Source organism: Podarcis melisellensis, assembly GCF_964234715.1.
Source record: "Podarcis melisellensis genome assembly, chromosome: 3".
Taxonomy (NCBI): domain Eukaryota; kingdom Metazoa; phylum Chordata; class Lepidosauria; order Squamata; family Lacertidae; genus Podarcis; species Podarcis melisellensis.
In genome coordinates, this window is record NC_138530.1 from 79,704,355 (window position 1) to 79,720,154 (window position 15,800).

The 15,800-nt window shown below is 40.8% G+C and overlaps 1 protein-coding gene across 2 annotated transcripts in view; it reads right to left on the bottom strand.

Moving 5' to 3' along the window:
* Positions 1-7,727: 7,727 nt before the first annotated feature.
* The window catches only part of ZNF292 (zinc finger protein 292), a 32,148-nt gene continuing 24,075 nt past the window's right edge, over positions 7,728-15,800 (bottom strand). For both annotated transcript variants that reach the window (XM_081905593.1, XM_081905594.1), the window contains one exon: positions 7,728-15,799. In XM_081905593.1, coding sequence (XP_081761719.1) covers positions 8,654-15,799 — 7,146 coding nt within the window. In that variant the 3' untranslated portion in view covers positions 7,728-8,653. The remainder of the gene's footprint in view (position 15,800) is intronic.

Consider the following 15,800-nt stretch of genomic DNA (forward strand, 5'->3'; position numbering starts at 1 on the left):
AGATCAGTGTTTCCCAACCGGTGTTCCGCGGCACACTAGTGTGCCGTGAGACGTTGCCTGGTGTGCCGTGGGAGGGAGGCGGGCGAGTCGGGCGCCGAGAGGCGGGGCGGCGGCGGCGAGCACACGCGGGGCGGCGAGCGAGCTCCCTCCCACATCCCATCGCCGCTCACTTCGGCCGGCCGCCCCGTGCTCCGCACTGGTGTCGGCAAGCCTTGCGCGCCCTTTGGAGGACGCCCCATGCTCGGCGCTGGTGTTGGCCAGCCTTGCGCACCCGGGGGATCTCCCCCCGAGAGCGCAAGGCTTGCGGGCGGAAGCCGGCAGCACGGAGCACGGGGCGCCCTTCGGAGGACGCCCCGTGCTCCGCGCTGGTGTTGGCCAGCCTTGCACATCCGGGGGACCTCCCCCCGAGAGCGCAAGGCTTGCGGGCGGAAGCCGGCAGCACGGAGCACGGGGCGCCCTTCGGAGGACGCCCCGTGCTCCGCGCTGGTGTTGGCAAGTCTTGCGCACTGGGGGATCTCCCCCCGGGAGCGCAAGGCTTGCGGGCGGCAGCCGGCAGCACGGAGCACGGGGCGCCCTTCGGAGGCCGCCCCGTGCTCCGCGCTGGTGTTGGCCAGCCTTGCGCACCCGGGGGATCTCCCCCCAGGAGTGCAAGGCTTGCGGGCGGCAGCTGGCAGCGCGGAGCACGGGGCGCCCTTCGGAGGACGCCCCGTGCTCTGCGCTTGTGTTGGCAAGCCTTACGCACCCGGGGGGCGCGTGGGGCGCCCTGAAACAGAGGGTTCCCCATGCTGCGGACTGTAGCCTGCCGCCCGACGCGCGGGGCGCCCTGAAGCAGAGCGCCCCTCGCGCCAGGCAGACATGGGCCAGCCCCACAAGCTCGGGGGACAGCGGGGAGGCGCAGCACCGCCATCCCACTGTCCCCCGACCTGGTTTGGGGGGGGAAATAAAGGGAAAAATTTTTTCCTTTATTTCCCCCCCAAAAAAAGTAGGTGCGTCCTATGGGACGGAGCGTCCTATGGGACGAAAAATACGGTACTTACTATTTCATTATAAAGTAATTATAAAATACTTTCTTTGTGTTTATTTGATGCCTATTAAAGAGAGTTACTTTATATATAGTCAATATAGGCACAGAGTTAATTTTTTAAACATTTTCTAATGGTGGTGTGCCTCGAGATTTTTTTCATGAAACAAGTGTGCCTTTGCCCAAAAAAGGTTGGGAAACACTGCTCTAGATCTGCTCTGGTCTCCCATCTATCTGAAACAGATTTTGGAGGGGTCATGAGCTAATAACTGTTCCACTTATACATGGACATCATAAGATTCAAGCCCACTTTCTTTTTTCAAGCCCCAAAGACCTGACCTTACCTATTAATGCAACTCTGCCATTGGCTGGTTATAGTAACTTACTAGCCTTAACTGTGTAAGCAAGACTCCGGTTACCATTCTCAGATCCATCCCTGTACTGACACATTGCATTTGCAACTGAAGCTTCTGGCATGTCCTTGCCTCATGTACTGCCCCGTTTTACTTATGAGATAAGAGTTTAATTCTGTTTCTACTTAATTGCACATATGAACGTTCTTGTAATTTTTTTTTACGTCATTGTTATTTCTAATTATATCTCGTGTTAACCACTTCATTTTTGTAAAAATATTATTAAGCAGTACGTAATAAATACTACATTAAATACCTGTCTGGAAGCACCCTAAAACTAGGTTTCTATTTTCCTACAAAAATAAATGCAAATAAATAAGATTGTCATCACGCAGCCCCCATTGGAGGATTGGTTGTGTTTCATCACAGTCTTGGATTTGCATGAAGTTGGAGTAGCGAAAGGGAGCAAAAAGGAACTGTTGCACCACAGCAGTAGCTATGGAAGGAACACAAAGAGGGGGGAAATGGTGGTTTTAAACACTAGAGGACACAGAGTAAAATAACCGTTTTAAAGAACAGCAGAGGTTTGAATAAAGCAGGGAAACTTAGTGGCAATTTTAAACAATGGCAAAGGTTTGAGTAGAGCAGGCAGGGTTAAGGGGCAGTTTGAAACAATATTAGAGTACAGTGAGAAGGAAGTTGGAAAACGCTGATTTGTGTCAGCTTTTTTGCGTTAACTTTTGTGTTGTACCCATCCCTGCTCATTTCTCCATGTTAAAACTGGTTTGCTTTTTTTTAAAAAAAGAACACCCCTCAGTGTAACTCCACCCCTACTTTACTCAAACTTCTGCCATGGAGTACAGCAAGAAGGGAGCAACACTGTAAGGGGTGGGTTTTTGTTTTGGCTGTTTTAAACTTCTCCCTCTTCTATTCCTCATCTGCCTCATGCGACAGAGGTAACTGAAGCAGAGCTCTCAAATATCCCATAGTACTTTCACACAATGTATTTCACTTCTGGTATCTGTTGTCTTCAGTATGAAGTTCCAGATTCCACGTAGTAATTTAGAAAAATTGGTGCTGTTAAGGAGCAAAAACCCATACATGTACAACATTCACCAGCTGAACTTTACCTTCTCTAACTGAACATGCTGACAGGTTTGCTCTTAAGATTTGCTCTTCTTACGGTAACCTATATCAGCACATGCACAGACACACACAGGAGGCTGCAGAAGAGGAGAGTACAGTGGTACCTCGGGTTACAGACGCTTCAGGTTACAGACTCCGCTAACCCAGAAATATTACCTCGGGTTAAGAACTTTGCTTCAGGATGAGAACAGAAATCGTGCTCTGGTGGCACGGTGGCAGCAGGAGGCCCCATTAGCTAAAGTGGTGCTTCAGGTTAAGAACGGACCTGCAGAACGAATCAAGTTCTTAACCCGAGGTACCACTGTAAAGGAGGTAGGGAAATAGCAGTGATCTGTGTAGGAGAGTTGAAAAAGGAGGGTGGAAAAGGGGGAATGTAACGGGGGTACAAAAGGGGTTGCCCCCCCCAAAAAAGAGGACGAGGCATGGGAATAGGGTTGAAGATGAAAGCAGGGGCATGAAAAGGTCTGAAGAATAGGAAGAGATGGTGGCTTCATAGCTGGGTGGAAAGGGAAAAGGGTGCTTAGTACAGTGGTACCTTGGGTTAAGTACTTAATTCATTCCGGAGGTCCGTACTTAACCTGAAACTGTTCTTAACCTGAAGCACCACTTTAGCTAATGGGGCCTCCTGCTGCTACCGCGCCACCGAAGCACGATTTCTGTTCTCATCCTGAAGCAAAGTTCTTAACCTGAAGCATTATTTCTGGTTTAGCGGAGTCTGTAACCTGAAGCGTACATAACCTGAAGCATATGTACCACTGTAGTTGCAATGTTTGGGAGTAAGAAGATGCAGGAGTTAACCATGGGGGTGGTTAGTGTGCAAGGAAAGGTTGCACAAAATGTGGGGGGACATGGAGGTGAAGGTGAAAACAGAAGAGCAAAGTGGCTTTAGAAATAGGATTGAGTATGTGAAAAGCAAGCTTAGTAGTTGCATGGGATGGGAAGGCGGAGCTCTGCTGTGTTAATGTGGGAGGAATGGCAGCGGGTTGGTTAGAGGAGTGAGCAGGAGCAGAGCCCTTAACATGCAGGATATAATTCCAATTTTGGCTGACCTGCACTGGTTTCGTTAGTTTCTGAGGTCACTTCTAAGTGCTTATTATCATTGAACACCTAAAATGATTTGCGTCAAAAGCATTTAAAGTTTCCCTTTTTAAAGGGCAATTCCCTTATTCCAAATAGGATTCCTCGCAAGAAAAGGGAAAAGTTGACAGCTATGATGCTGGCTCCCACAATATTAATCTTGACTGTTAAAATATCTTCTTTCTTTGATGGGCTCTTTGTGATCAATTCCCACTTCACCCGTTGGAATTTGAAAACTTGTTCTCGTTAATTTTGTAAGTTAATTTTCTTGTGTTTTAATTGCCTGTGTTTGGATTTCATTTTTGTAAGCCACTCTGGGCAGAAAAGCAGCATAAACACACTGAGGAGAATCAAATGCTAAAGTTTGAAATCCAAAATGATGTGTCTGGAATAAAATAAGGCAGCTAAGTCTAACGTCTACCAAGATTTAGAACACAATAAGCTATTGGTGATTTGTGGTGTTACAAGTAGTTTATCCAAGGGCACAAGAACACAGAACGCTGCCTTATAACTAGCCAGACCATTGCTTCATCTAGCTCAATATTATCCACCCTGACTGGCCGTAGTTCTCCAGGGGTTCAGACAAAGAGCATTCGCAGCTCCATCCAGAGGTTTGGGGGATAAAACCTGTGACCTTCTTGCATGCTCAACCACTAAGCTATGGCTTTGGTAAAGCTCATCTGAAAGCACTGCATGAGAATTTGACATGAGAAAATGTCAAAAAACAAAAAAGGTCACTGTTGAAGGCTATTAAATCAATTACCTTTTTGTTACAAAGCATACATATACAATTCTCATGACATTTTTACAGAAATAAGCTTAACACATCCCAGAATATTAAATGCTAGCTGGCAAGTTGCTTCCACTTTTTCTGAGCAACAGTGTGATGTCAGCAAATTTAGATCAAGGCAATTTTTGCTGAAATAAAATATGAAATAAGTAAACACATTAAAGTTATTTCCATGTGAACACTGACTTCAGTTTTGTATTTTTTTTAAAAAAACTACCATTTATTAAAGTGAAAAAGATTTGCATTTTCACCACTCTAATTGTATTCAAGCATATCTTATTTGCCATGTCTGTGGGCCTTTTCCTACATGATGTTTTGGAAGGGAACACAGACATCAACATGATATATCCAATAGCTGAGGGCAAAGTGGGTTTTGGGGTCTGCACCCATACAATTTCCTAACAAGCAAGGCCTCTGACTTACGTATCAATTTTCCCAACTCTTCTGAGGGCTAACTTCTTTCTAACTGCCTAATGAACAGATAACTGCCCCCCTGAATAGATTGCTTTCCAAAAACTGGGGGGAGCTCCTGAATGAAGATACATCAACTATGATAGAATGATTGTTATTAAGGGTGGATGCTTGGCCAGTGATAGTGAGAGCAGGGCTCAGAGGGTAACCAATAGGGATTCCTATTTGCAGAAGGATGGGGAGGGGCATTCATACCCTATGCTGGACAATTTGTTGGGTTCTACAAAAGAACTGTGATGAGAGGGGGCGGGGAGAAAGGGTTGTCAGGCAAATTGCCATTCATAAGTTGTCCACAAGAGCAATTTTGTGTCCTATCGTCTAAACACACCTGCGCTTGGTCTGGGTTGGGGGTGAGCAGTGAGGTGGCCAGATCTGCCAGATATAAAATCATTCATGGTCATTAAAACAAAAAGGGGCTGTGAAGAGCTCCAAAAGGACCTCTCCAAATGGAATGGATGGTAAAATGCCCAATGTCATTCAACGTAAAGAAGTGTAAGGTGAAAAACGGAGCAAAGTATCTTAACTGCATATATACATTTATGGGGTTTGAACTGGGTCATAGCAGGTAGCCAGAATGCAGCAATCCAATGTGCAGTTGTAGAAAAAAATCCCATGCTACAGATCATTAGGAAAGAAAATAAGACTAAAATTACCAATACCGTTACATTATACAAATCTGTGGTATGACTACATTTGGAATACTGCATACAGCTCTGGTCTCCTGAAAACAAGATAGAATCATAGAATTGTAGAGTTGGAAGGGACCCAAAGGTCATCTAGTCCAAACCCCTGCAATGCAGGAATCTCAACTAAAGCATCCATGTCAGATGGCCATCCAACCTTTGCTTAGAAACCTCCAAAGGAGGAGAGTCCATAACCTCCTGAGGGTGATATTATAATTAGAAAAGGTTCAGAAAAGGGCACCCAAAATTATCAAGCGGATAAGGAAAGGTTGCATTACTTCAGACTTTTTTCAGTTAAGAGAAAGGCCATGTAAGAGGAGAAATGATAGAAATGCATGGAATTATGCATGACATGGAGAAAGTGGGCAGAGGAGTTTTTCTCCCCGTCTCATAAAGCTTTGTCCTTTCTTTGGGCTTCCCACAGGAATAGGGTGGACATCCAACAAAGCTGAAGGTTGGGAGAATTCAGAACAAAGTACTTCTTCATAGTTAAGCTATGGAATTCACTCCTATAGGAGGAAGTGATGGCCACCAATTTGCATGGTTTTGAAAAAGGTCTAGACAAAATCATGGAAAATAAGGCTATCAATGGCTACTAGCCATGAAGGCTATGCTCCATCTCCATAATCAGAAGCAGAATGCTTCTGAATACCAGTTGCTGGAAACTGCAGGGGAGTGCTATTGTGTGCTCAGGTCTACCTTGTATGCTTCCTATGGGCATCTAATTGGCCACTGAGATAATAAGATGGACTAGACGGGCTACTGACCTGATCCAGGAAGCTCTCATGTTCTTACCCGTTTCTAGATCACACAGCATAAAAAAGGCTGAGACAACATTATCTGAGCTTGTTGGGAATGAGGAACTTTAACCCCTTCGGATGTTGTTCACCTACAAATTCCATTACCTCTAATCACTGGAGCTGGCTAGGTTTCATAAATGTTGGGAGTGCCAACAGTATCTGGAGGGGCATATTAACAAACTCTGTTGTGGAGGGACAAAAGAAGAAAAAAGGAGGGCCTCTCCTTTCATGTTTGCCTCTTCCTCCTTTTAATCCCTCAAGTATTTTCATGAAGCAAGAGTGAGAGAAGTATGGTGACCAAACAATGCTTCTTGAAGAGTCCGGGCACAACCAGGGGGGTGGGGGGAGAGAAAGTGGTTACTGTTGCATATTTGTTCCTTTAACAGACATTTTAAAATTAGAAACAGGTATGTTATCCATACTTAACATTTAAATTCAACTTATCAAGTGAAATACGCAGTAGTGATAACCTGCAGAAGATAAATTAGTCAGTTTTATCTACTATAGGCTTCACTGAAGTCTAACAATCAGTAAGAGAATCCATTTGACCCAACACAATTCAATCCTTTTCCAGCTGCATCAGCCATATATTTATATATGAAAAGGAAGTTGTGCTTATTTTTTGTGGCTTGTGTGTACATGTACTCTTTATTATGGCAGTATCACACTTCTATTTTGACCTTGGTGACATAAAACATTTAAGTAGGAACAAGTATTTTGAGCTCAAATACAAATCTTTACTGCTACCATAATGGCAAGTACTGGGTTGCTAATAATCTGTCTCAAACTGGTGTCAAGTGAAGGAGTAAGTCTATGCTGGACCAGCTCATCATTAATTCCTCTTTCTCACCTACTGCTCCCTTGCTGGGAAAGAAGTTTTTGAGATACTAGGACAGAGCCTGAAGTCATTTGTTTGATGCCTCAGTAGCAGGGCCATCTTGAGTGAAGTTCAATATGGTGGATGAGACAGTGGTCTCTCTGCCTTAATACTACCCTGCATCAACCTGATGTGCTATTAGTATATATGCGTGCATGTAATGTAAACTTCAAATGACAAGGAAACTTAATTCTAAAAAAGGCATAAGGACACTTACATTTTCTACTGTAACTGTGAATGAGAAGAGAGGCTGTCATCTATTATGAAAGCTGTGTAATTATATTCGGAAGAGCACAAACTCTCATCTTCCATTGAAAAAGCAAATATTGTGTTTCTAATGCTGTTATAGTATATATTTTACAAAAGAGATACCAAGGTGGTAATATCAAAACAAGTAGTGTAAAAATGCATTCATTAAAAAAGATTGTTTCCAAAGCTGTGTTGTAGATGCTACCCTATAAATAAATCTAAATTTCAAAAACAAAAAAGGACCTTTGTAAGATAACATGTATAAAACAAGAAATGAAATGTGATTTTATTTAAGGCAATACTGGGCTACTTCACAAATCACCACCTCAAAAATATACACTGCTCCACACTACTAATTTTCTACCACATTCACGATGGGTTATTCAATACCAAAATGTTGTTTAAAATCTTCAGTGTCAGCAAACTATTTAAAATTTACATTTCCATTATATTATGGAAGTGGAAGAATTTCGATCCAATTAAAAGCAATGCAAATGCAGTTATAGGAAAAAGTTTGAGTTAAGTACATATGAATACCATCCAAAGATATTGGATGTTTCAAGTTACAAACACAACTGTGTCAGTATGTATTTTAACCAATTAAGTGTGATCTGATCAATCTTTTCTCCTGTACACACATTTTATGCAAAACGAAACTGGATATGGTAGACTTACCTAGTTGTTACTTTAAAAAGTTTAAAAGAACATTTTAAAAACTGGATCACTTAGTTACAAATTAAAATTCTGAATATAAACGTGTCATTTAATATTTCAGACTTACAGACTGCTAACAGCAGCAAATGATTTACAATAATAAATATATACAAAAATGTATCTACAAATAAAAAGTACTGTTATATATGAGCTGTGACCCAGTGAAAAATACCACAGACAATACACAAATATTTGAGTCATGGAAAAGGACAAAAATCTGATAAAAAATTGAGGTTCTGATCAATTATTTACAAAACTGAAACAATGATTCTGTTCCAAGTCCCATAGGGATAAAAACAAAGAAATTTACATGACAACTGTCATGATTTTGCTAGGTTAAATCACTTCAACAGAAAACCTTAAGAAATAGTCTCATGCTCAATGGCTTCCTACTAAAATAAAATAAAAAATGCAGTACAGGTCATGTTTAGACATTAATCATCAGAACATAGAGTCCACACATATTACCCGATTATTTTGTAACCTCTGGATTTTTCTCCAAATGTCCATCAAGTCTTATCAGACTGACAATAGGTTTCATTTCCTGAAGCTGCTTCAACACAAGCTCAGTGCAATTTTTAAAAGTCTTATCTAAAACTATTTTTACAGTACCGCTACACTGAAATTGTGATGGGTTAGCAAACTGTACAGAGATTTCACTTTCAGAACATGATCGTGTTCTTGCAAACGAGGACTTGTCATTAGATTTTCTTGAGTTTGAATGAGAACCTTTTCTGGTTCCACAGCTATTGCAGGCTTTATCTGTAGGTTTCTTTTGCTTCACTGCAGACTCTTCAAGGAACTTGAGGAAAGATACTTCAAATCCCATAGGTTTAAATGAACTCCAGTCAAAAGATGCGGATTGCTCTTCAGCAGTTTGAACAGCGACAGCAGTTTCCTCCTCTCTCCGTACACTACTTACTTCAACAGCTAAGATTTCTTCCTGTTTCTCAACTTTCCGCTTTTTAATCTGAGGATTTTTTTCTTTGTTTCCTCTTTTTAAGTTACCATTTACATTTTGCTTTTCCGAAAGGGGAGAACTAGTTTCTTGGCAGTCATTATTTACATCAGAAGGCGGCTTTCCATGATTCTCTGAACTTGTGAGGTCCTCATTAACAAGTTTGGTAATGAACATTTCTGCAAGCTCATCCACTTCATCCTTCTCACTCTTTTCAGGTTCTTTTTGTGCCACTGGTGTAGAGGCTCTCAAGTCCTCAGGGGTTTCAGACAAATTTGGCTGCAATTCTGCATCACACGTTTTGTCCTCAATTGCCTCATTTTGTGAAGATACTTCTTTCTCCATTAAATCAGGATGTTTGTTTGAGACAATTAGGATATTTCTGTGTTTTGATGTATATGCTTTAGACAACTTGTGACATTTATAATGTCTAATTATATTATTTTCACTTGTGACAACTGACGAACAGCCTTCTATCATACATGGATATTGTGTGACCAAAGTGCTTGAACATTCTGATAAAGCATCATGCCTACTCTTTATTGAGTACACATACTTCCCACATTTCAAAGTATATGCCTTATTTTCATGGATCTGGCCCATTTTTGAGTTCTTGTTTTCTACAATTATAAGTTTCCTTCGCTTAGTCCTAATTGATATTTTGTTTCCATGCTTTCCTGCCCTATATTTTAATCCTTTATGCTTAATTTTCATGGGTTTTTCCTGATTAGCCTTACTTGAAATATTTTCCTGACCTGGTGTCAAGAATCGCCTCGGTCTTATCAGATGATCTTTATGCCTGTCATTATGCTTATTAAAAATATGTCGTAGGAGATTAGACCTTGTTGCATAAATACGATCACAGCCTTCACAATCACACTTGTACATGCCATCCTCTGTTTTTGTTTGTTTTATCTTTATTCCATGATCCACTTCTAAATGAGTAATATAATTAATATACATTGCAAAGGTTGACTTACATTCAGACTGATCACAAGGGAATCTTCCAACATCCAAGGCTGACTTCATGCTTCCAATTTCCTCAGGAGTCATTTCGTGAAGCCTCATGTAGTGCTGAATAAGACTAGTGACTTCCTGAAATATCCTTGAGCAATTTCTCACCTCACATCTGAATTCTTTTACAACTACATTTGTTTCAGTTTCATCACAGTCTTCTTCTTTACAAAACTCCTCATCTTTACTCGGCTCACTTTCTTCTTCTCCTTCCACAGAGAAGGAGGGCAGATCAGATTTGTGTACAGCTTGATAATGAAGAATCAAATTCTGCTGTATTGTAAAAGCAGCAAAACAACCTTGATGTACACATCTGTAAGGTCTGTAGGGACTATAACTAGTAGGAAGTTCTAAAGTTTTACATGCTGGTTTGGGGTGTTTTTTCTCCTCTTTTTCTTTCCTATGTCTTCTAATTTTGCGTACTTTGGGTTGTACCTGTATGTTTTTTAGTGTGGCAACATTATAAAGTTCAGGAGGAATGGTAACCACTTGTGGAGGTTTTTCCATTTTTTCAGAAACATCTGGTGTACTTTCTGGCACCACCTCCTCTGGGATCACCCTCTCTGGCACCACTATTTCAGGCACTTTCACAGATTCTATACATGCTTCTTTCTTTATTTCAAGATCTTTAGTCAATTGTGCTTCCTGTGCACTTTCCATTAGCACACAAGGTATACTCTTTAGTTCAACAGGCCTTGGTGTTAAGTTTGCAGTTTTGTTTTGGGATCTTCTCCCATAGGGTCTTTTTAGTTTTAGTTTTACCATTTCCTCTGTTGTAAAGTGATGTACCAGCTGACAGTGGGCCCGGAGGTTAGAATTTCTTGTAAATGTTTTTGGACAGGTAGCTACAACACATTTAAAGGGTGCATATTTCAACTGGTGTTTCTTAATTTCCAGTATCATTTCTGCAGTGTATTGATGTATTTTGCTGTAGTGTTTAAATAATGCATCCTTGGTCATAGCACTGTAACTGCAGCTTGGGGCCTGGCACATAAAAGGTTTATGGGCTTTTTCACTGAACCGATTATGCGTTTCTGAAGGTGGCTGGACAGGAGAAGTGCTCTCAGTTGTTACAAATGGAACAAGAATCTGTGGTAGTGAATCTGCTGGAAGACAATGAATTATACTGTCAAACACTTGACCTGAAGTTTCACTTTCTAACTTCAGCTTTTTCAGACCTTCTAATATTTCCATAATCTGAATATCATCTTTGTGCGAGGTGTCATACTTAGAAGGGCTAATTTTATCAAGGGTGACATTCTGTACGTCTGCTATGTGTTGCGCAAGGTTGGATGGTTGAACAGTTTGTGAAGGGTTTTCTGATGTACACTCAGGAGTACTGATTTGCTGACTCTGCAATGACTCAATCGACACTTCCTGGTTTTCCATTTTAACTTCTACCATCTGAGAGTTCATAGCTGTTTTAATTATTTCAAGGGTCTTCTCAAAGTTTTCAATTACATTCTGCTCTGAAATCTCCAAATTGGAATTTTCCTGAATGCAGGAATCTAGAGTGACCTGAGAGTTGTCATTTTCAGATTTCACTGATAAGCAAACTGTTTCTTCATGAGTGTCATGACTAGTATTAAAGTTCTCTTTGACACTGGCAATTAACTCGCTGTCCACATTGCTCAGTTTTTGTGTAAGATTTTCCATTAACACTTGAGACTCATATTTTGTCAATACATTTGACTGGAGATTCTCTGTCGATATTTGCACATTTTCTTCAGCATTTCTGGCTAAAAGCCCCAATGTTGACAAATCATTAATTACTAATTTCTGTGAAATGTCAGCAGCAGTTTTCTTCTTTTTCTTTGAACCACCGACCCCCTTTTTCTTTAAGTTACTCAATTCTGAATTTTTGATGCTGCTTATGACTGAAATACGTGAAGTATTATTTCCAAAATTATGTGCTGTAGCAGTAGAATTAGAAACCAAGTTGGAACATAGGCCATTTTCAATAGTCTTAAGTATTAAGTCATCTGGAAATACTGGTAAGCTGTTGCATTCTTCTACTGAGGAAATTTTGGTGTTAATTGTTCTGTTTTGGTCTGATAGCAAGGTAGTTGGTAACGAAGGTGAGACACCTGGATTTGGCAAAACTGTTGCATTTATTTCAGTAGTACCAGTGATACAGCTAGTTGTAATTACATGTGGTAATATTTCTGTAGAATCAAAAGTACTTGGAATGCCTGCAGTTTCCAAAGCCTGTTTGATAATTTCATTTCCTTCTTCATTTTCACTTGCATTGAAGGTAGTCGTATTAGTCCGTGGAAACAAGTTCTGGAAAAAAGCAGTTGACCGATTTTCAGTAGCCAGCAGCTGAAGGAATGATGGCTCTTTAAAACACACTTCTGGATTAAAAGTTGGCTCCTGTTGCTGCTGTAAGCTCAATGCATTTGAAGAAAGAATCATACTGGCAAGAAGAGAAGACTGTCCATTAAGCTGTAGAGCTTCATGAGAAATTTCCGATTCATCTAGGGGCTTACAATAGGAGCGTTTAGACAGGTGGCCACCAAGTGATCTAGGATTAGAAAAAACCCTATAACATCGGCTACAAATAAATTTGCCATCCCTGATTATTGCTGGCCATTTTGCCCGCTTGTTTTGCTTTGGCTTCTTTTCTTTTCCATCTGGATCTCGCCTACGAACCTTTTTCACTTTTTCTGAAACAAGGAGTTGCGGAGTGGTTTCACTGAAGTTACTCTCATTATTTACTTGTGAAGGGAAGAGCACATCAACACTTTCATCTTTTGTAAAAGCAGAGTTATTGTTTCCTTCTAGGGAGGAAAAGTGACTGGTATTGTTCTCCATTTGTGAGAAAACAGAACTCGGACCATTATCAGCAAGAGAAGGAAAGAGAGAAATTGGACCATTTTCTGAAGGTAAAGGAAGGAAAGGATCTGAACCACTGTCAATGTTCAGAGGCATAATTGGTTTTTCTAGTTCGTCCAGCTGTGAAGGTAAAGTTGCACTGGACAAACTTCCCAATTGTGCGCCTAATGTATTCTCTGTTTCACTTTTAATATGGGATGATAGACCTATATTTATAACATTTTCCATGTTGGGTAATAGGGAATTAGTCATACTTTCCAGACGTGTTGGAAAAAGGGCGTTAGACAGCTGCTGCAGTTGGCTTGTACAAGGGGGATTTGAAGTGGTCCTGGCTTGTTGAAGAAAAGCATCACTAGTGGGAGTAGATACTTGTGATGGTAAAAAATAAACAATTTTGCTATCATTTGACAGGTTTTGCAAACTGCTTGTTTTTTTACTCCTTTTATTCTTGCGCTGCATCTTAAATGCAGCATATTGATCAGGATGGGCTGTCTTCATATGTTTGCCAATGCTTTGGCAAGAATTGTAGACTCGAGTACATCCATCAACTTGGCAAGTGAACTTCTGAACTGGAGCTGCCAGTGGTATGACTGGAACAAAAGGAGTGCCGAGGCTGCTCTGGGTTGGAGCAAGTGCAATCCCTTCTAAAGTCTTTAGAGGCAAATTATAAAAATTGGGAGCAGTCTTAATGTTCTCTTCCATGGGAAGTTTGGGAGAGAGTAAATTTTGACAGCCTACTTGATTCGGCATGAAGGACGTAAGACTTATCTCTTTTTCAGGGCTTTTTGATGCAAGAACTTCAGGTTCAAGTTTAACTGAATGCATGGAAACTGTTTGGGACTCACCAACACAGTCATGTTGCTTTCCTTCCTGGAACACTGCAAGATCATTACAAGTATCTTCAACTGCTGGGCATAACTGTTGGACTACAGATGCACCAGTATCTATTTTACTACTCAAAGCAGGTAATTTACCTTTTCTTGCCATGTTTTCTCTAATTCTTTGGCCTAGAAGAGGCATCAAAACACTGCTGGCCACAGCTACCGGTTCTGCCTTTGCAGGAGGAGCAGGTATAGGTTGCTCCACACTTTCTACAGAGATTGAATTAATCTGTTCCAGTACACTAGCTGGCATTTTTGTTCCCTCAGTCCTGAGAGATTCATCTTTGAACTGATCTGAGACATAATTTTCTGCTTTGGCACAGATATTTACACCATTTTCAGGTGGTAAAACAAATGTTTCTTTTGGATGGATTTCTTCTGCATTCTCATTTTCTTCTAAAGGTTGGGAAGAATTATTCTCACCATCAGACAGCTGTATTTTTTCAGATGATTTAGTATGGTCTTCAATATGCTTTTCTAATTCATTTTGGGAGCGGTAAACTTTTCCACAACCTGCAAATTTGCAGGTGAAGGTATTATAGTGCTGTGCTTCATGATCATAAAGTAAGTATGCTTCTGAAAACACTCTCCCACATTTCGGAAACATACACTTTGCCTTGAAGAGTGGGTGCTCTTTCCGATGACTCAAAAGTTCAGCATAACTATTAAAGCTAGATTTACATTTCATCTGGATACAGATGTAGGGTTTGCTGCCACAATGCATCTGTAAATGATCATTGAGGTGGGTAACACTTACAAAATGGCGTCTACAGTACTGGCAAATGACTTTTTTGCTCTGCATTTCAAGAAACCGTTTAGCTTCTTCATTGTCTTTATGACCTTTCACATGTGCAATCAAATTTTTAAAGTATTTAAAGCCTTTCTTACACAAGCTAACAGGACATGTAAACTCATTGACAGGCAATGGTTTCTGAACTGGTGTTATCTCTGGAATGTAAGGTTTGTCTTTTTCAAAATTTTCATCATCAGAACCATCATTATCATTAAAAACAATGAAGTCTGCTGCATAAAGGCTGTTCTTTTTTATATGCCGTTGTTCCTGCTTAACTACAGTATTGTTCTTCTTGTTCACACCAGTGGTTGCTGTTTTAGGTGGTCTTCCTAATTTTCTCAGTGGTTTCATCGCAGCCAGTCTCTCTTTACTAGACTTCTTAACGTGTAGTGTGACATGCGGAACAAATGTTTCTTTAGAATTAAAATTCTGTGCACATATCGGGCAACTATAGATTCCATCCTTGTAGTGTTTCTGTGCATGCCTTACTATTCTATGTCCAAGGAATTCTTTGTCACACAGCACACAATATTGCATGTATGCTTGCCAGTTCCTGAATCTAGCAGATATGAACCCTCGCTCTCTCAGTTTCTTTATTTCTCGGTTTTTCTGCTTTTTATCTCTAATGCTTCTAAGTAAGTTTGTAGCTTCATCAAAACATCCAGAAAGTCCATTCACTAAAGTTTCTTTGTTTTCATCTTGGCAGTCCTCTGCTTTTTCATGCATTTCACTGTCATTCAGCTCATCTATTGATGATACAATTGATGCCTCTTCTCCCATTAATGCAAGACACTGACGTTTTAGCATTTTCCAGTCCCAAAATTCTGGATCGAAAGGCCATTGAGTTTTTAATACAAGTAAGAGCTCACAGCGTAATGAATTTGGTATTGGAAGGTTTTCTTCATCATATTTCTGGTCAGGCTGATTATATAGCATTTCAACAGCATAGTATGCATCCACATTTGGCTCGAGGAGAAATTCACTCAGTTGACAAGCACGTTTAACCTCCAAATCATCAGGCAACAAACAAGATATAGTCTTGCAAATGGAAATCTTGACCTCTGTATTCTCACTGGCTTCCAAACGCAATGCTTTCACACAAAGTTCAATGCACGTTGCAAGTCCAGCAGCATCGATC